Source organism: Cnephaeus nilssonii (genome assembly GCF_951640355.1).
Source record: "Cnephaeus nilssonii genome assembly, chromosome: 20".
Classification (NCBI taxonomy): Eukaryota; Metazoa; Chordata; class Mammalia; order Chiroptera; family Vespertilionidae; genus Cnephaeus; species Cnephaeus nilssonii.
The window spans coordinates 40,163,480-40,184,701 of NC_137091.1; the positions used below are offsets into that span (position 1 = coordinate 40,163,480).

The window sequence follows — 21,222 nt, forward strand, 5'->3', positions numbered from 1 at the left end:
TTTCTTATCCACTCTGTTACCCTATGTCTTTTGATGGGGGCATTTAATCCATTTACCTTTAAAGTTATTATTGATAGGTACTTATTTGTTGCCATTTTTATTCTATACCCCTGTGTTCCTTCTTTGCTTCCCTTTTTTTTTTTTTTTTTTACAGCATACCCTTTAGCATTTCTTGTATTGCTGGTTTGGTCGTGATAAATTCCCTTAGTCCTTTTTTGTCTGTGAAGCTCCTGATTTCACCTTCAATTTTGATTGGTAGCCTTGCTGGGTACAGTATTCTTGGATTCAGAACCTTCCTTTGCATGACTTTGTATATTTCATTCCATTGCCTTCTGGCCTGATGAGTTTCTGTTGAGAAATCAGTTGCTAGTCTTATGGAGGTTCCTTTGTATGTAACTTTCTGTCTCTCTCTGGTTGCTTTTAAGATTCTTACTTTGTCATTGGTGTTTGCCAATTTAATTATAATGTGCCTTGGTGTTGGTCTTTTGGGGTCATTTTGCTTGGGACTCTGTGGGCTTCTTGGATTTGTGTGGGTTTTTTCTTCCCTATATCAGGAAAGTTTACTGTCATTATTTCTTCAAACAGGTTTTCTATTCCTTGCTCAGTTTCCTTTTCTTCTGGAACCCGTATTATGCAGATGTTGTTTTGTTTTCTGTTGTCCCAAAGTTCCCTTAGGCTCTCCTCCTGCTTTTTAATTTTTTTTTCTATAAGCTGCTCTACTTGGGTATTTTTTTCCATCTTGTCTTCTAGCTCACTGATGCCGTCCTCTGCTTCTACTAGTCTAGTGTTGATGCTTTCTATTGAGTTCTTTACAGCAGCGATATCATTTTTCATTTCTTCTTGGTTCTTCTTCATTTCCTCTTAGTTCTTACACATATTGTCGAATTTGTCTTCCATTCTTTTCAGCCACCTTATGACCATTTCTCTGAATTCTTTCTATGATAGGTTGCTGGCCTCTAATTCCTTTACTTCCTTTTCTGGTGATGCCTGCTTTTCTTTCATATGCAGGCTGTTTCTTTGTCTCCCCATGGTCTCCTGGGGGACCCTCAATCCTCCACCTTCTCCTGGGGTTCAGCTGTCCCTTAGGTTGCTACGAAACACTGCCCATGTGACCCTCAGCTGTTCTTTCTTTCTGCTCCAGGACAAGACTGGGAATACATCTATCTATTATGCCGCCATTTTCTCCCCTCTCACCCATGCACTTTCATGTTTAACTTAATTTAGTTTCAAAATGGGTACAGCATGAATGCTGGAGAAAGGTCCTGATGTGATTTACAAAAACAAGTATGTTCATAAGGGGCCCTGCAGGCATGGTAACTTTATGGCATCTCTGTATTTTTTTCAGTCACTAAGAGATATTGTGTATGAGTATCCTGGATAGAATCTGATTGTTCATTTGTCGATTCTTGGAATATGTAATGTATTCCTATAAGGTACCTACCCATCATTATCCAGGGCCATCGAGGCATGAGAGTGGATGAGAGAGACAAACTGTACATTAGTGCTGATATCCAACTATATTATTTTACTTTCTAATAAATCTTTATTGTTCAGGTTATTGTAATTGTTCCTCTTTTTCCCCCCATAATTCCCCATCCACCCGATTCCCTCCCCACCCTCTGCCCTTATCCGCCCAGCCACTGTCCTAATGCATAGGTATACGATTTTTGTCCAGTCTATTCCCACACCCCCAACACTCATTTCCCCCTGAAAATTGTCAGTCCACTCCCTTCCTATGCCCGATTCTATTTTATTCACCAGTTTATTCTGTTCATCAGATTTTGTTATTCACTTGATTTTTAGGTTCACTTGTTGATAGATATGCATTTGTTGTTCATAATTTTTATCTTTACCTTTTTCTTCTTCTTCCTCTTCTTGAAGAATACCTTTCAGCATTTCATATAATACTGGTTTGGTGGTGATTAACTCCTTTAGCTTTTTCTTATCTGTGAAGCTCTTTGTCTGACCTTCATTTCTAAATGATAGCTTTGCTGGGTAGAGTAATTTTGGTTGTAGGTTCTTGCTATTAATCACTTATATTTCTTGCCACTCCCATCTACCTTGCATAGTTTCTGTTGAGAAATCAGCTGGCAGTCGATTGGGTGCTCCCTTGTAGGTAACTATCTGTTTTTCTCTTGCTGCTTTCAATATTCTCTCTTTGTCTTTTGCTCTTGGCATTTTAATATGATGTGTCTTGGTGTGGTCTTCTTTTGATTCTTTTGTTTGGGGTACTCTGCGCTTCCTGGACTTGTAAGTCTATTTCTTTCACCAGGTGGGGGAAGATTTTGGTCATTATTTCTTCAAATAGGTTTTCAGTATCTTGCTTTCTCTCTTCTTCTGGCATCCCCAAAATTCAGAATGTGGTACGCTTGAAGTTGTCCCAGAAGCTCCTTACACTATCTTCCTATTTTGGGATTCTTTTTTCTTTTAGCTTGTCCAGTTGGGTGTTTTTTGCTTCTTTGTATTTCAAATCTTTGACTTGATTCTTGCGATCCTCTATTCTGCTCTTAGATCTCTGTATAATATTTTTTATTTCAGTCAGTGTATGCTTAATTTCTAGCTCGTCCTTTTTCAGACCATCGAGGGTCTCGCTAAATTTATCAGCCTTTACTAGAAAATTCTTGAAAAACCTTATAACCGTGGTTTTGAACTCTATATCCAGTCATTTGCTTTCCTCCATTTCTTTCATTTGTAATCTGTTTCTTTGTCTCCGCATTTTGACTGCTTCCCTGAGTTGATATAGTGTCTTTGTGTGCTAGGTGTCATATAGGGCCCAGTGACTCAGCCTCCCTAGTTACCTGAGGTGGACACTCCTGGTGCACCCCTTTGTGGGCTGTGTGCACAGTCTTGTTTTAGTTAAGCTTTGATTGTTGTTGGTATCACTGGCAGGAATTGACCTCCAGGCCAATTGGCGGTGAGGATCAGCTATGTCTATGCTGGGAGAACTCTGTGCTGGAGACACCCTTATGAGATAAGACTTGCAAAAGCCTCTGTGGTCAGCTTAGATGGGGCAGAGTCTTAGGGCAGAGTCTCAGGATGGAGAAGACAGCATTGGATTCCCTGTCATCCCTGCCTGAGGAGGCCCCTGGGTCTTAGTGTCCCATAGTAATCGGTAATCTCTGCAAGCTCCTCTGAGAGAAAGCCGCCCTCGAGTTTCATCTGCTGCCAGACAGTGCAGATTCTCCATGAATGAGTCTGGATCCTCAGACTCTCACATGGAGCTGGAGTTCAGTGAAGTCAGACACATTTGTCTCCATCCTTCTTGAGAAAGCCAGCTGGGTACTGAGTTGCCCGCCATCTCTGCGTCTCAGTACCTCTGCCTTCTGCAGCTCCTTTGAGTCTCAGTGTGCTTTTCTCTTTCCTTCTAGTTGTAGAATTTCCAAACAGCCAGCTTTCCTTGTTTCTGGATGATGTCCGTTTTGTCTTTAAGTTGTAGTTTTGAAATTGTTGAGCGAGGAAGCAGTTTAGGTGTTTACCTATGCTGCCACCTGGGATTCTCCTGAGACTCTCCAACTATTTATTTGACAAGTAATATCTAAAAGGCACTTCAAGATGATCTAAGATCCTTGATCCCCACCAAACATATGACCTCAATGTGCTCCACCAGAATTTTCCTGAATCTCTTTAACTGTCTCACACACCCCACATCCAATATTTCAGAAAATCCTCTTGAATCCATCATTACAAAAAAAACAGAAACTGAACCCTTCTTCCCACACTTGTCTGACCACCCTCACCTGTAACCTGGATGACTGCACTTGCCTCCTCATTGGTCTCCCTGCCCTCCGCCCAGCAGCCACACAGGTGCTGAGGAAAGTAGGCTAAGGTGAACATCCTGATTCCTTTCACGACCAAGTTTTTCTGTCTGAATCTATTGCAGGAAAGTGAAGGGGGGGGGGGGTGTAAAGAGTGGTCATAAAGTTCTTTATGAGTATTGTTTCTTAAAAGCTTGAAATCAATATCCAAAAATAGGAACTTCAGAAAGGCTAAATTTTGGATGGCTTCACTAAACACAGATCACTCACTCCCCCTGGGGCTCTGAGCCCTCCAGAGGCTCCTCAGATCACTCAGAGGGAAGCCAGACTCTGGCTATGACCCCTCCCTCTCTGACTCCATCTCATCTCATCTCCAGCTCTGTATCCTCCACCCAGCTTGTCTCCTTCTTGCTGCCCCAACATTTTTAAATGGAAAGAAATAAAAACATCCCACACACGCCTTATTTCACTCTAACGTGCTATCACATTATTACTGTTGTTTCTGTGTGGGTTACTGGGCAACTCTCCCAACACCATGCCATGTCCATGAGGACTGGGATTTTGTCTGTTCTGTCTCACACTGTACCCCCATTGCTTAGAGAAGTGTCAGCAGATGGTGAGCAGTAGGTTGGTCTCTTTGATAAATGAATTAAAAAATTACACATGTGATCATGGTTAAAAGCATGAAATATGGAGCGTCATGACCTCACATAACTGGGATTCTGACCTAGACTGAGGGACCAGGGAGACTTTCCTGAAGCGAGGCTGGGAAGTCAGGCCATCTCCTGCTGTGAACCCCACCACGAAGAGAGGAAGAAAAGTGGGAAACATTTATTTGGAGGATTGTAGCCATATAAGGAAATAAATGGGAAAATTTGAAAATATGATAAGGATTGACACTGTAAGATGACAGGTTCTTCGAATACAGGCAGACGATGTAAAAGTATAACTTGAGCCAGAAATTTAGGGAGGCAAGAAAGTCCTTATTCAAGACCAAGCAATAGGGCATTGAGACTGACCTCAACACCAATGAAATAAAAGGATGGGGGATTTGAAGAACAGGAGAAGGAATCTTAGGCATCTGTGATTGCTTATTGGATTGACACAAAAGATAAATAAAACTCATGAAATCCTGACAGGAGGGCTTTCATTATTTTTATTATTGTTACATTTAAACCTCACTCAAGGATAAGTTTTTGTTCATGAGAGAACTAGAGGGGGAGAGAAAGAGAGACAGAGACAGAGAGATAGAAAGAGAGAGAGAGAGAGAGAGAGAGAGAGAGAGAGAGAGAGAGAGAGAATAACCCGTTGCCTCCCAAAAATGCCTTGACCGAGGATTGAACATGCAAACTTCAGGTGTTCAGGACAAAGTGCCAACCAATTTGGCCACACTGGTGAGTGTAAGCAGGTTTTTTTACATCTTGGTTTCAAATGTTCCCACCCAAGTAAGGCTCCTACCCTTCCTCAGAGACTGAGACACAGAAAAGATGAGAATTAAATTTTAACAGAATGGACACAAACCCTCTATGCAGATATTCTGTGAATCATATCACTGGTAAGAAGTTGTGTTTTTTAAAAATACACTTTTATTGATTTCAGAGAGAGGAAGGGAGAAGGTGAGAGACATAGAAACTTCCATGATGAAAGAGAATCATTGATTGGCTGCTTCCTGCACACCCCTACTGGGAATCAAGCTTGAAACCCAGGCATGTGCCCTGACTAGGAATTGAACCATGACCTCCTGGTTCCTGGGTTGATGCACAACCACTGAGCCACTGCAGTTGGGAGGAAAGAAGCTTTTTAAGTTACTTAGGTATATTACAAAAGGACAGAGAAAGAATCTCAAATTACAAATTGCAGTTACATTCCTAAAGGAAATGCTCTAAAAAAGTAGTTATAAGAGGCCTAATGTGGTAGAAAGTTTAGAGACTCTGAGGGAATAATGGGGCCTCTGGTTTATAACACAGATACTTTCTGCACAGCGGAGGGAAACACAACTATATCTTTTCATCAAAGACCCAGTTTGCATCGCCACATTTCCTGTCATTTATAAAGAAGTGCAAGTTCCCAGCCATTTATAAATAGATGCAAAATAGCTGAGAGACTGAACAGAGATAGCATCTGATCTCCCAGAAGGCTGTGCTTCTGGAGTTTTCCATGGAGACATTACATTTTTCTCTATAGTCATCTTCTCTTTGATCAAATGTCATCTCCAAGGAAGAAGAGTATTTTGATCCTATCACATATATGGCAGGTGTCATTCAATTTAGCCTGTTTTATTACCTAAGTGCAGAGGAACTGATATTCACCTTATAGTTTGCTCTGATGCAGGTGTTTCTATGAAACCTGAGATGGGAGATTTTACAGCCTCCTGAGGTTAGGCGGCCTCACCCTCACACTTCACCTGCAGTCTCTCGTTTTAGGGGATGCCCTCCTCTCAAACAGATTACAAGTCTTCATCAGGTTAAAATTAGATCCATAACAGGTGAGGTCATTTGTAATTCTGTTTGAACTAGGACATTTGCTAACCCTTTCTTATATTATCAACGTTTCCAATTCTATTCTATCAACAAAGAGGACAGGGTGCTACTGAACTTATGCAAATAAGTCTATTGCCATAACCAAAAGAATACTCCAGAGTGCATTAGTAATTTGGGAGAAGACAAAGGTCACTGTTGCATCTCACATAGGTGTTCTCTTTTCTATTCCCATCATCACGAGTTTCCAGGCACCCTCCACATGTCTCCTTGGATATGGGAGAGAGCACAGATTCCTGTGAAGCACATGGTGTCCTCTCCTTTGGGGAGATGGTGCAAATGGGACCAACCAGAGATGGGATCCAATGTGGTATGTTACCTTACGTCAACAATAAGAACAATGCCAGATAACATTTTTTAGTATTTATTGATGCAAAGCAAGTCTTCTACGCAATTTCCACCACCACAAGGAATCTAACAGGTACTTTCTTTTTTTTTTTTTAGTTTAGGAACATAGGGAAAGGGAGGAGGATCACTAGTACTTGACATGTAACTCTACAGGTGCACTTTCAGTGGTGCTGATGGGGTTGTAAACTTTACACTGGTAGTTCCCAGCATCCTCTCTCCTGACAGGGTCTATGGTGAGGGTTCTGTGATCCTGGGACAACTTCATCCTCTCACTGAACGACAGACTCATACCATTGAATAACCAGTAGGTGGATCTAGCATCTGTGTAGCAAGTCATGACCACCGCATCCTCATTCTCTGTGACTGTGGTGTTGCTGGCTAGCAGTGTGGGAACACTCACTGGCTCTGTGAAGAAATAGAGAGTGAGAATGATTGAGTGTGGGCTTGAGACCTGGGGCCATGCTCCTGCCTCAAAGATCTCAGCCCTGACTCTGATTGTTATGAGGGTAATTTGGTTCCACAATAAAAATTATTTAATTCTAAATTTGCCATCACTCCCCAGAACAAATCTACCCCCTCTGAATTGAAGACCACTAAGAAGGAAGGATATGAACCAATGATTGATCTTCATATCAAAAGACATCTAATAAGGCCCCTGGGATTGGAGGGAAAATGGGGCTATGGCTGCAGATAGACCTCAAGTGACTCGAGCAATTTCTCATTGTCTGTGTGACTCTGCTTAGGAACTCTTTCTCCTTGTGCCTCACTTTCCCCTCAGTGAAGTAAAATGAATATTTGACTGCCAGGCTGACAATGTGCTACTCATAAAATATTCACAGTATCTGACATAAATATTGGGAAGGAAAACTGCTCAAATAAGAGGCATTTGTTACTGATGGACTTCACAAGAGAATCCCCTGGTCTGATCCCTGCTGGATGAGCAGCTGCCAGGGGAATATTTCCTGCTGCTCCTCCCTTGGGACACTAACCTTTCTCTGGAATCTCCTAAGTCCCCCCAAACAGTCAGCTAATAATCTGTGGAGCTTGTCCAGTTGTGCTCTCCACACACAGTCTCAGGTGAAGGACCAGGCTCCATCTCTGCCAAGACGTGCCTCTTAGGGTTGAGCCCCAACTGGTGACCAGCTCAAGAGGCTTGTTACTCTAGCACATGGGAAACTGTTGCTCTCACTCAGCCCTTCCCAGGAGGCAAAACCCAAGCAGACACAGGCTCCCCAGGGCCTCTGGAGTCAGGACATTGTGACAGGGGCCTGGAGAGGGGTTGCCCCAGCTAAGCTTCTCTGTGAAGAACTCAAGGAGTCCCTCAGGCCAGGTCCTTACAGAGCCCTGCAGGCTCTATCTCAGCGACGTCATCAGGGAAAGGAGGTCAGGGACATGGACTGGGACTGGTCTCCCTCCGCTGACTCACTCTCATCAAATTGGTCCTTCTCTCTGTGCTGAATGTCTGTGGGACTGGAATCTGGGAAGGGAACTCTGACCTTAGGAAGTTTGTGTCCACTGTGTCTGTCCTGCACTAAATGCCCAAACCCAGCTTGGGACATGATGCAGAGGGCGATGGAAGGGAGTCCAGGGATAGCAGTCCTGTGTTTGAAGTAGAATTCACCCCACCCAACACTTAGATGTACAGAGCAATCACTCACGGTATACGGCAAACCATCCAGATCCTGTTGGTGTTTGTGAATTTGGAAGGAGAGCTTGTACCATGTAGAATCCTTGATCGCTTTGAGTGACTTTGCTTATGGTCAGGGATCCGTCAGCCTTTATTGTCTCTCGACCACTGTTTGCGGGCCCTCTTATATATGCACCAAAACTCAATGCAAAATACCCAATTATATCAGAGTACTTCATCTCTGTTCCCCTGTACCACCAATAGCCTAAAACACCGGGAGGACTACTGCGGATACGAAGAATCACATCCTGCCCTTCAGCAACAATGGTGGAGACAACAGCAATTTGTGCAGTTGTGGGCGGGATCCAGATGGGAAGACTAGAAGGGAAGACTAGAAGGGAAGAGAGAAATTGATCAGTATTTTGATCTATGTATTGGAATGGAGATATGAGGCATTTCTCTTCAACTCTCAGCCTTGGCCTACGTGTGAGTTCCTGTGTGCATCTCCTTGGTCAAGGTCAGCAACATGGCCACCATTGCTTCAGCACCTTAGAACCTATGCTTTTTGTTTTGAATTCTCTTTTCCAGCTGTCTGTGTGGCTGTCCTCCTTACTGCCGTCAGATCGCTATTGACACTCTAAGGACTTCTTGGATGACCTTTCCTGACCACGTCTTCTAAAGACCCTCTATCTTCACTCTCTGACCTTTCCCCGCTCTGTGCCCTTCAGAGCACTTGTGGGTACCTGATGTCACAAGTAGATCTCTTCTTGTCTATTTTCTCCCCATATAGTGTGAGCTGCAAGTCGGCAGGGGATTTTGAATCTTGTGCCTGCCATGTGCCTGCAATAGGCTGCAAACACCTGTGGGTGCATGAATGAGTGTTCCCATGCTTGACCATGACCCATGTCGTATTTTCCAATAGTTGTAGTTGGTGGTGGGGACAATGTTTAGCGCCCTTGCTTAAAATGTTCCTGCTATCCCCTGAAATAAATTGTTATTACTGTGGTCAGTTGTCAAAATTCAATACTCTGTGATGAATAACTTAGCAAATGAACCGCAATTGAGGTTTCCCTGCACCTCACCACTTCCACATCATGAAATTTTCCTGTTGCTGAGCCTCCTCTCTCACACTACTCTGCGCCCCTGTCCTTCCACTCAGGTCCAAAAAGAAGCCCCTCTTCCCTTCCAGAGTGCTGTCCTCCCCAGGGGATCTTGGCCACTCTCTGACTGCCAACCTCCCTTCCATTCCCAGGGATTGTCCCCTCCTTACCAGCCAGCAGGAGCCCCAGCCAGGGGATAAGTCCTCTGTGGGCAGAGGCTACAGGGAACTCCATGGTGACTTCTGCCTGCTCTGTCCCTCCCTCTGAGAGAAGAGCTCGAGGTCCAGTAAAGCTCCCAGGCACGTCTGTCCAGACTAGTGGGATGTTCCGTCCCTCCTTCCTGTGTGCTGAGCCTCCTCCTGGGGCAAGATAACCTCCCTGGTCATGTGGGCCAGGCGGAGTCAGGGCTCAAGACCTCCCTCTCCCTCCCGTCATTTTTGCCAACCCTGTTGCCCCTTTCAGTTTACCTTTTCTCTGTATTTTGGTTCCCTGGAAACTGCTGAAACCTTTGACAACACACACACACATACAAACACAAACACACATATGCACAAACACGTGCCCAGAAAAGCACTTGCCTGGGGTGTCCAGTTCCTGGTCATTCTCCACAGTTCCCTGTCAGTGCACATTTGACTTTTCCCTTCAGTTCAAGAAGTCTGGGCCCCCCACACAATATTGTCACAGGGATGCCCCGGCTCTACATTGGATCTCCTGTGAAACTTTGTAAGGATTGGGATGCCCAGGTGACATTTTTGAAAGGCTGCTTCAGCAGCTGCCCAGCTTGCATGGATGCCAGGATGAGACCCTATGATGTGAGGGTGGGGATCCCTGCCCCTCTCCTCTGCACAAGAAGTGTCTCCAGATCCTCTTAAAATGCCGATTCTGATTCAGCAGGTGTGCAGTGGACCAGAGACTCTCCATCTGACAAGCTCTGGGGGGGAGGTGGATCTTACTGGCCTGTGGAGCCCACTTGCAATAGCAAGGCTGATGAGGGCACATGTCCTCCTGAGATGGTGATCCCCTCACCCCAGCATTAGCTCCTGCTTCATCTTGGTCTTGGGTCTGTCAGCACCACACAGACAGCCCCACAGGCCCCAAACAGGGTATTTTTTCTGGTTGTGACACAGAAACACAGCTGGGCACCAGGTCTTCCCTATGTTCTCAAATGTGTTGAGAAGATGGGATTTCCTTCCAGCAGGAAGGCCACAGACGTGACTAGCAGTGAGAAGGGATCAAGCTAGGTGATGACTGCAGAGGGACCCTCCCTCTATCTCAGGTTGTCACCAGCCTGGCCGTTTTTTCCAGAGACAGAGATCCCATCACCATGGGTATCAGGAGGACATGCAGTATCAAGGTGTGAAGGGTAAGGTGTAAAGCAAGGACTATGGTGGGAGCTCAGGTGGCTGTGGGCTCCATGGTCCTTGGGGAATGTTTTCAAGGAAACCATCCCTCTCTTTGTTTTTATAGGTATAATAAAAAGGCTAGTAGAATAGGACAAACATTAGAAATGAATTGTATTTTTTAACAGTGAAATGTGTCCCTCAGTCACTGTAACTCATAGGAAATTCCCCAAAATGAATTAATTTTTCCCAATCATAATTTACCTTTTAAACTGTTGCTCTCCTTCAAGTGAATGCCTCAACCTAGTGAGAATAACATACAAATCATACCTAACACATATTTGTATTCCTGAGATGGTATCACTTGGATAAAATTCAATTGCCATCTTTAAAAGGAATCTATAGGAAGTAGGAAATGACCTTGGGGTTCATGGAATGATTTTCCAGGGTTATATTTACACAGTAGAACATCTGCTACACAGTTTGCAATCTATAGAAGGAAAAGCAGTGACATGGAATCCAGTGGTCAAAGATTGGAGAGGTAGAAGAAAAAACAGCAAGGCATAGAAAGAATGTCTGGGATTAGATAAAAAGTAAAGCCAATCAATGCATTCTTCTTTTATATACGTTGGTATAAGATAGTTAGCAGTAAACAATTAGCATAATAACAATAACATGAAGGGGTCTTGTGCTCTCTGCTCTGGAGTTGTGAGGGGTTGGGAAAAAAGAAAATCACCCTGACATTCCAAAGCTATGTTATTGTAGACGCAAAAGATCAATGGATGGGCTCAGTTAATGTAAAGACTGACCTTTGTCAGGAAAGATACCAGCCAGCACATGACTATCCACCATGACTCACTTTAAGTCAGAAGGTTTTATTTTCAGACCTTAAGTAATCCTGTGGGGTTCCTTAAGGTTTCTGAGTTTGTAAGGCCCCCACACAGGCCTTTCCTGAGCTCATCAGGTTGAGTATGTGGCCCCTTTTTCATTCACACAGCCCAACCCCTTAACCTCATGGGAGGAGAGAGGAGCTAGAGATCATTACCAATGGACAATTACTTTAACAATTATGCCAACATAAGGATACTTCCAATAAAACCCCTAATGATAGGGTTCAGAAAACTTTGTGTTGATACTGGAAGGCTGAGAGCTAAGGGAAAAAGTGGAATTTTCACACCTCTCCCCATGCTTTGATCTGCCAGTCTCTTCCATTTAGTTATTCCTGAATTTTATACTTACAATGAACCAATAATAGTAAGTAAAGTCTTTTCCTGAGTACTGTGTGGGCTTTATATATATATATATATATATATATATATATATATATATATATATATATATATATATAATTATAAAGCATGAGGGGTCATGTGCACCTCCAAACCTGGAGTTAACCACGCCAAAATGTGAGTTACCTAGGCATCCCATTTGTGATGGCGTCTGAAGTTATTTTACTAAGCCTTGAAACTATGGGGTCTGCACCCACTTCAGATAGTTAGTATCAGAACTGAAATGAATTGTAGGACACCCCATTGCAGAATTGGTTGTCGATGGGAAAAATACAAAACAAAACCTTCAGGTCATATAAAAACTACCCGGCAGGGTGATGCTAGAAGTGATTATGATATTGTCAGTGATTGGCCTGTATTAGGTGCTCAGGGAGTTTGAGAAGACCTTACTTTCACTCCCCTCTCTCACTAAGCCCTCTGTCACCTTCAGAGTCCACCTTCACCCATTTTCTTCCTCTTCTCACAGAATGAGGCTGGAGGCAGTGTTTCTGATCCCAGGAGCAGTGGAGGTACACGCCTGTAAGTCTATTCATATTGTTGTCCACCCTGAGGTGGAATCTGTTCGCCTAATGCCTAGGCAGCTAGTGAACTGACAACAGGTTTCAGTGAAAGGAAAGAAAGTATATATTGCAAAGGTACCAATGAAGGGCAATGGGGCAGCTGATGCTCAAAGACCAGAACTCAAAGGGGATTCTATTTAGGGACTTTTAAGAGGCAAAAGTCATGACATGGGGTTCAGAGTCATGGGTTTTCAAGATTGGTCAGTTATGCTGTAAGTACCCATAATGTGACTTATTTCTCCACAGCACCATCCTGGCTAGGGTCTTTGGTTATTGGGGCCTAGAGGTCTTCCGTCATGCAGACAACCCAATGTTCTGAAACCCATTTTGGGGTTGGGTGGGTTATGTTACCTTAAGAGCAGAAAACATCTATCCATCTTGTGCTTAGCAGACAACATCTTTCTCTTATCTTGAGGAAGATATATTCTGCAACCTGTTTCACTGACTAGTTTCCAGACTGCAGGCCGCATCTGCATTCTTTCCCATCATACCTGCCAGGTTATATTTTCTATTTATGCTTTAACTAGAAATCATAGTATCCAGACATGGGAACAAAAGGTAATCTTCCTCTCATTTTTTAAATTCTTCTATCTGGCCGAAACCGGTTTGGCTCAGTGGATAGAGCGTCGGCCTGCGGACTGAAAGGTCCCACGTTCGATTCCGGTCAAGGGCATGTACCTTGGTTGTGGGCACATCCCCAGTGGGGGTTGCGCAAGAGGCAGCTGATCGATGTTTCTCTATCATCGATGTTTCTAACTCTCTATCCCTCTCTCTTCCTCTCTGTGAAAAATCAATAAAGTATATTTTTAAAAAACGCACACACAAGAAATATTCTTCTATCTGGGTAAAAAAATCAAATTAACAGAGACAGATTAACAGGAGACAATATACGAAGTCTGATATATAAACAAATATTCTGGATCTATAAGAATAGAGACAAAACAAAGCATTGGGTAGTTGAGGCTTATATGTCATTCTGAAACTAAGGGGGAAAGAAGGGTGTGGTTTGAGGCTTCAAAAGGCAGGAACATTGGCATGGAGATGCCAAAGCAAATGTGAATATTCCCCCTGGAGCTGGTCCTCCATCTATACACATTCTAGGCAGTTTAGTGGGAAGGTCCAAGGCTTATTTCTTAAACCTTTTTCTCCCCAATAAGGATATCAAAACCAATACCCTAAAAGGCACATCTGGGGTAAACACTCGGGTTTCCTTCACAGCAGAATCATGACTCTAAGTAAGGTTTAAAAGTCGAACTAAAAGCTCAAATCTAGTTACCTCATAATTGAGTACCTAACTCATACCAAAACAAAACAAAACATAAAAATCCTGCAACATTGCTCTTTCAGTCTAAATGTGTCCACTTCTGACTTCTCATTAGAAAAATAAAACAAAAAGGTACATTGGAATCTGCTAATAAAAAATTTCTTCAGTTCTGGAGAGCACCTTGACACACTCACATCATCCATAGTTGTTCAGGAAGAACTAGGGGTCCTGAAATGCTGACTCATGTCTCAGATTAGTGTTCATGCCATCACTACTCACTGCTTAAGCGGTTCCTTTGGTGTGTTTGTACATGTCCCTAATTTTGACTAGTATGTGCGCTTCTTGCCTGCCTGGAGGACTCCAGTCACGTCTCTATTGTTGAGGAATTGGGGGCAGGACTCTTGCCTAGGGTTGCCAGCTAGGCATCAATATCACCCATGCACTTTCATGTTTAACTTAATTTAGTTCCAAAATGCGTACAGCATGAATGCTGGAGAAAGGTCCTGATGTGACTCTTGCCTGGAGCTGGAGTTCAGCGCAGTTGGGAGCATTTGTCTCCTTCCCACTTGAGAAAGCCAGCTGGGTAGTGAGTTTCCCGCCCTCTCTGTGCGCACCCGTCTCAGTACCTCTGCCTTGCAGCTCCTCTGAGTCTCAATGTGCTTTTCTCTTTACTTCTAGTTGTAGAATTCAAATAGAGCTGGCTTTCTTGTGGTTCTGGATGATGTCCACTCCGTGTTTTAGTTGTAGTTTGAAATTGTTGTGCTAAGCAGCAGTTTAGGTGTTTCCCTATGTCACCACCTTGGATTCTCCCGAGACTCTCCAACTATTTGACAACTAATATCTAAAAGGCACTTCAAGATGCCCTAAGGTCCTTGATCCCCACCAAACTTATGACCTCAATGTGCACTTCCAGAATTTTCCTGAATCTCTTTCTCTGTCTCACACACCCCACATCCTATCTTTCAGCAAATCCTCTTGAATCCATCCTTTTAACAAATACAGAAATTGACCCCTTCTTCCCACGCTTGTCTGACCATCCTCACCTGTCACCTGGATGAGTGCACTTGCCTCCTCACTGGGCTCCCTGCCCTCCGCCAAGCAGCCACACAGGTGCTGAGGAAAGTAGGCTAAGGTGAACATCCTGATTCCTTTGTGGAGCAGGTTTTTCTGTCTGAATCTATGGCAGAAATTGGGGGCGGGGGGGGGGGAATCAGATAGGGGTCAAAGGTTCTTCCTGAGTTTTGTTTCTTAAAAGCTTGAAATCAATATCCAAAAATAGGAATTTCAGAAAGGCTAAATTTTAGATGGCTTCACTAAACACAGATCACTTACTCCCACTGGGGCTCTGAGCACTCCAGGGGCTCCTCAGTTCACTCAGAGGGAAACCAGACTTCTGGCTATGACCCCACCCTCTCTGACTTCATCTCCTCTCATCTCCAGCTCTGTCTCCTCCACCCAGCTTGTCTCCTTCTTGCTGCCCCAACATTTTTAAATGGAAAGAAATAAAAACACCCCACACATGCCTTATTTCACTCTAATGTGCTATCACATTATTACTGTTGTTTCTGTGTGGGTTACTGGGCTACTCCCCCAACAGCATGCCATGTCCATGAGGACTGAGATTTTGTCTGTTCTGTCTCATACTGCACCCCCAGTGCTTAGAGCAGTGTCAGCAGATGGTGAGCAGTAGGTTGGTCTTCGTTGATAAATGAATAAAGAAATTACACATATGATCATGGTTGAAAGGGTGACATATGGAGCGTCATGACCTCACATAACTGGGATTCTGACCTAGACTGAGGGACCAGGGAGACTTTCCTGAAGCGTGGCTGAGAAGTCAGGCAATCTTCTGCTGTGAACCCCACCTCAAAAGAAGGGAAGAAAAGTGGGGAACATTTTTTGGAAGATTGTAGTCACATAAGGAAAGAAATGGGACAATTTGAAAATATGATAAGGATTGACACTATAAGATGACAGGTTCCGCTAATTACAGGTGGATGATGTCAAAGTAAAACTTGAGCCACACAAATTTAAGGAGGCAAGAAAGTCCTTATTCAAGACCATGCAATAGGGCAGTGAGACGGACCTCAACACCAATGAAATAAAAGGTTGGGGAGATTTTAAGAACAGGAGTAGGAATCGTAGGCATCTATGATTGCTTATTGGATTGACACAAAAGATAATACAACTCATGAAATCCTGACAGGAGGGTTTTAATTATTTTTATTATTGTTAGATTTAAACTTCACTCAAGGATAAGTTTTTATTGATAAGAGAGAGAGAGAGAGAGAAAGAGAGGGAGAGAGAGAGAGAGAGAGAGAGAGAGAGAGAGAGAGAGAGAGAGAGAAGAGATAAAATACCAGTTGCCTCCCATAAATGCCTTGACCGAGGATTGAACATGCAAACTTTAGGTGTGCAGGACAAAGAGCCAACCAATTTGAGCACACTGGTGAGTATAAGCAGGTTTTTCACATCTTGGTTTCAAATGTTCCCATCAAAGTTAGGTTCCTACCCTTCCGCAGAGACTGAGACACAGAAAAGATGAGAATTAAATTTTAACAGAATGGACCCAAACCCTCTAGGCAGATATTCCATGAATCATATCAGTGGCAAGAAGTTGAGTTTTTTTAAAAATACACTTTTACTGATTTCAGAGAGAGAAAGGGAAAAAGGGGAGAGACATAGAAACATCAATGATGAAAGAGAATCATTGATTGGCTGCTTCCTGCACACCCCTACTGGGGATAAAGCTTGAAACCCAGGCATGTGCCCTGCCTGGGAATTGAACCATGACCTCCTGGTTCCTGGGTTGATGCTTAACCACTGAGCCACTCCAGCCGGGAGGCCAGAAGCTTTTAAGGAGACTTAGGTTTATTTCAAAAGGACAGAGAAAGAATGTGCAATTACAAATTGTAGTTACATTCCTAAAGAAAATGCTCTAAAAAAGTAGAGGTAAGAGGCCTAATCAGGAAGAAAAGTTAGAGACTCCGAGGGAATACTGAGGCCTCTGGTTCATAACACAGCTACTTTCTGCACAGCGGAGGGAAACACAACTATATCTTTTCATCTAAAACCCAGTTTGTATCTCCACAGTTCCTGCCATTTATAAAGAAGTGCAAGTTCCCAGCCATTTATAAATAGATGCAAAATAGCTGAGAGACTGAACAGAGATAGCATCTGATCTCCCAGAAGGCTGTGCTTCTGGAGTTTTCCATGGAAACAATACATTTCTCTCTACAGTCACCTTCCCTTTGATCAAACGTCATCTCCAAGGAAGAAGAGTATTTTGAACCTATCACATATATGGCTGGTGATATTCAATTTGGCCTGATTAATGACCTAAGTGCAGAGGAACTGACATTCACCTTATAGTTTGCTCTGATGCATGTTTTTCTATGAAACCTGAGAAGGGAGATTTAACAGCCTCTTGAGGTTAGGCGGCCTCACACTCTCACTTCACCTGCAGTCTCTCTAGTGTGGGTGGATGCCCTCCCCTCAAACAGATTACAAGTCTTCATCAGGTCAAAATTAGCTCCATAAAATGTGAGGTCATTTATAATTCTGTTTGAACCTGGACATTTGCTAACCCTTTCTTATATTATCAACGTTTCCAATTCTATTCTATCAACAAAGAGGACAGGGTGCTACTGAACTTATGCAAATAAGTCTATTGCCATAACCAAAAGAATACTCCAGAGGGCATTAGTAATTTGGGGGAAGACAAAGTTCACTGTTGCATCTCACATAGGTGTTCTCTTGACTATTCCCATCATCACAAGTGTCCAGGCAGCCTCCACATGTCTCCCTGGAAACGGGAGAGAGCTCAGATTCCTGTGAAGCACATGGTGTCCCCTCCATTGTGGAGATGGTGCAAATAGGACCAACCAGAGATGTGATCCAATGTGGTATGTTACCTTGCATCAACAATAATGACAATGCCAGCTCACATTTTTTATATTTATTGATTCAAAGCAAGTGTTCTACACAATTTACACCACCACAAGAAATCTAATAGGTATTTTTTTTATTTTTTTAGTTTAAGAACTTAGGGGAAGGGAGGATGATAACTAGAACTTGACATCTAACTCTACAGGTTCACTTTCAAAGGAGGTGATGGGGTTGGAGACTTTACACTGGTAGTTCCCAGCATCCTCTCTCTTGACAGGGTCTATGGTGAGGGATTCTTGGCCCTTGGACAGCTTCATCCTCTCATTGAACTGCAGACTCGTACCATTGAACAACCAGTCGGTGAACTTCACAATTGAGTAGCAAGTCATGACCACCGCATCCTCATTTTCTGTGACTGTGGTGTTGCTGGCTACGAGTATGGGAACACTCACTGGCTCTGTGAAGAAATAGAGGGTGAGAATGATTGAGTGTGGGCTTGAGACCTGGGGTTTGCTCCTGCCTCAAAGATCTAAGCCCTGACTCTGATTGTTATGAGGGTAATTTGGTTCCACAATAAAAATTAATTAATTCTAAATTTGCCATCACTCCCCAGAACAAATCTACCCCCTCTGAACTGAAGACCACTAAGTGGATGATATGAACCAATGATTGATCTAGGGATCCAAAGACATGTAATAAGGCCATTGGGATTGGAGGAAAAATGAGGCTATGGCTGCAGATAGACCTCAAGTGACTCAGATCAATTTCTCATGGTCTGTGTGACTCTGTTTAAGGACTGTGTCTCTTTGTGCCTCAATTTCCCCTCAGTGAAGTAAAATGAATATTTGACTGCCAGGCTGACAATGTACTACTCATAAAATATTCAAAGTATCTGACATAAATTTTGGGAAGGAAAACTGCTCAAATGAGAGGCATTTGTTATTGATGGACTTCACGAGAAAATCTCCTGGGCTGATCCCTGGTGGATGAGCAGCTGCCAGGGGAATCTTTACTCCTGCTCCTGCCTTGGGACACTAACCTTTCTCTGGACTCTCCTAAGTCCCCCAGAACAGTCAGCTAATAATCTGGGGAGCTTGTCCAGTTATGATCTCCACACACAGTCTCAGGTGAAGGACCAGTCTCCATCTCTACCCAGTCGTGGCTCTGAGGTTTGAGCCCCAACTGCTGACCAGCTCAAGAGCCTTGTGACTCTGGCACAGGGAAAAATGTTGCTCTCGCTCAGCCCTTCCAAGCAAGCAAAACCCAACAAGACTCAGGCTCCCCAAGGCCTCTGGAGTCAGGACATTGTGACAGGGGCATTGAGAGGGGCTGCCCAAGCTGAGCTTCTCTGTGAAGAACCCAGGGAGCCCCTCAGGCCAGGTCCTTACAGAGCCCTGCTGGGTCTATCTCAGGGACATGATCAGGAAATGGGGCCCAGGGACCTGGACTGAGACGGATCTCCCTCTGCTGAGTCACTCCCATCAAATTGGTCCTTCTCTCTGTGGTGAATGTCTGTGGGGCTGGAATCTGGGAAGGGAACTCTGACCTTAGGAAGTTTGTCTCCACTGGGTGTGTCCTGCACTAAATGCCCAAACCCAACTTAGGACATGATGACGAGTGGGATGGAGGGGAGTCCAGTGCTGGCAGTCCTGTGTGTGAAGTAGAATTCACCCCACCCCAAACCTAGAGGTCAGAGAGCAATCACTCACCGTATACGTTGAGTGATCCCGATGCTAATGCTGTTTGAAAATTTGGAAGGAGAGCTACTACATTGTAGAGTCCTTGATCGCGAGGAGTGACGTTTCTTATGGTCAGGGATCCATCAGGGTTTGCTGTCTCTCGACCACTGTATCTGGGCCCTATTATATAATGACCTGAATCTGATCTAAATATCCCAATTAAATTATGGTTCTTCACCTCTATTCCCCTGTACCACATAAAGGCTATTAAATCAGGAGGACTATTGCGGATACGTAGAATCACATCCTGCCCTTCAACAGCATTGGTTGAGACCAAAGCAAGTTGCATAGGGGTTGGCGGGATCCAGATGGGAAGACAAGAAGGGAAGACTAGAAGAGAAGAGAGAAATTGATCAGTATTTTGATCTATGTATTGGGATGCAGAGATGAGGCATTTCTCTTCAACTCTCAGCCTTGGTCTGCGTGTGAGTTCGTGTGTGCATCTCCTTGATCAAGGTCAGCAACATGACCACTATGGCTTCAGCACCTCAGCACCTATGCTTTTTCTTTTGAATTCTCTTTCCCATCTGTCTGTGTGGCTGTCCTGCTTACTGCCCTCAGATCCCTGTTGATACTCAGCGGCCTTCTTGACCACGTCCTCTAAAGACCCTCTATCTTCACTCTCTGACCTGTCCCCACTCTGTGCCCTTCAGGGCACTTTTGGGTACCTGATGTCACAAGTAGATCTCTTCTTGTCTATTTTCTCCCTGTATAATGTGAGCTGCAAGTGGGCAGGGGATTTTGGATCTTGTGCCCGCCCAGTGCCTGCAATAGGCTGCAAACAACTGTGGGTGCATGAATGAGTATTCCCAGGCTTGACCATGACCCATGTCGTATTTTCCTTTATTTGTACTTGTTGGTGGGGACAATGTTTAGCGCCCCTGGTTAAAATGTTCCTGCTATCACCTGAAATAAATTGTTATTACTGTATTCAGTTGTCAACATTCAATACTCTGTGATGAATAACTTAGCAAATGAACTGCAATTGAGGTTTTTCTGCCCCTCACCACTTCCACATCATGAAATATTCCTGTTGCTGAGCCTCCTCTCTCACAATACTCTGCGCCCCTGTCCTTCCACTCAGGTCCAAAGAGAAGCCCCTCTTCCCCTTCCAGAGTGCTGTCCACCCAGGAGATCTTGGCCACTCTCCCAATGCCAAACTCCCTTCCATTAAAAGGAATTGTCCCCTCCTTACCAGCCAGCAGGAGCCCCAGCCAGGGGATAAGTCCTCTGTGGGCAGAGGCTGCAGAGAACTCCATGGTAATTGCTGCCTGCTCTGTTCCTCCCTCTGAGAGAAGAGCTCGAGGTCCAGGAAGGCTCCCAGGCACCTCTGTCCAGACTGGTGGGATGTGCAGTCCCTCCTTCCTGTGTGCTGAGCCTCCTCCTGGGGCAATATAATCTCCCTGGTCATGTGGGCCAGGGCGGGGTCAGGGCTCAAGACCTCCCTCTCTCTCCCGTCATTTTTGCCAACCCTGTTGCCCCTTTCAGTTTACCTTTCCTCTGTATTTTGGTTCCCTGGAAACTGCTGAAGCCTTTGACAACACACACACATGCAAACACAAACACACACATGCACAGACACGTGCCCAGAAAAGCACTTGCCTGGGGTGTTCAGTTCCTGGTCATTCTCCACTGCTCCCTGTCAGTGCACATTTGACTTTTCCCTTCAGTGCAAGAGGTCTGGGCCCCCTACACAATATTGTCACAGGGATGCGCCGGCTCTACATTGGCTCACCTGTGAAACTTTGTAAGGATTGGGATGCCCAGGTGACATT

At 44.2% G+C, this 21,222-nt stretch overlaps 2 protein-coding genes across 2 annotated transcripts; both read right to left on the reverse strand.

The window, feature by feature from the left end:
* Positions 1-6,640: 6,640 nt before the first annotated feature.
* On the reverse strand, positions 6,641-9,724 carry LOC307116425 (cell adhesion molecule CEACAM21-like). The gene is made up of 3 exons (XM_079800373.1): positions 9,538-9,724; positions 8,299-8,658; positions 6,641-7,045 (listed from the first exon to the last, which is right to left on the reverse strand). Exons 1-3 carry the CDS (start codon positions 9,599-9,601, stop codon positions 6,768-6,770), a joined length of 702 nt encoding a protein of 233 aa, XP_079656499.1. The 5' UTR covers positions 9,602-9,724; the 3' UTR covers positions 6,641-6,767.
* An 8,039-nt stretch (positions 9,725-17,763) lies between these two features.
* LOC307116426 (cell adhesion molecule CEACAM21-like) lies at positions 17,764-20,810 on the reverse strand. Its single transcript, XM_079800374.1, has 3 exons — positions 20,643-20,810; positions 19,418-19,777; positions 17,764-18,165 (listed from the first exon to the last, which is right to left on the reverse strand). Exons 1-3 carry the CDS (start codon positions 20,704-20,706, stop codon positions 17,888-17,890), a joined length of 702 nt encoding a protein of 233 aa, XP_079656500.1. The 5' UTR covers positions 20,707-20,810; the 3' UTR covers positions 17,764-17,887.
* Between the last annotated feature and the right edge of the window lie 412 nt (positions 20,811-21,222).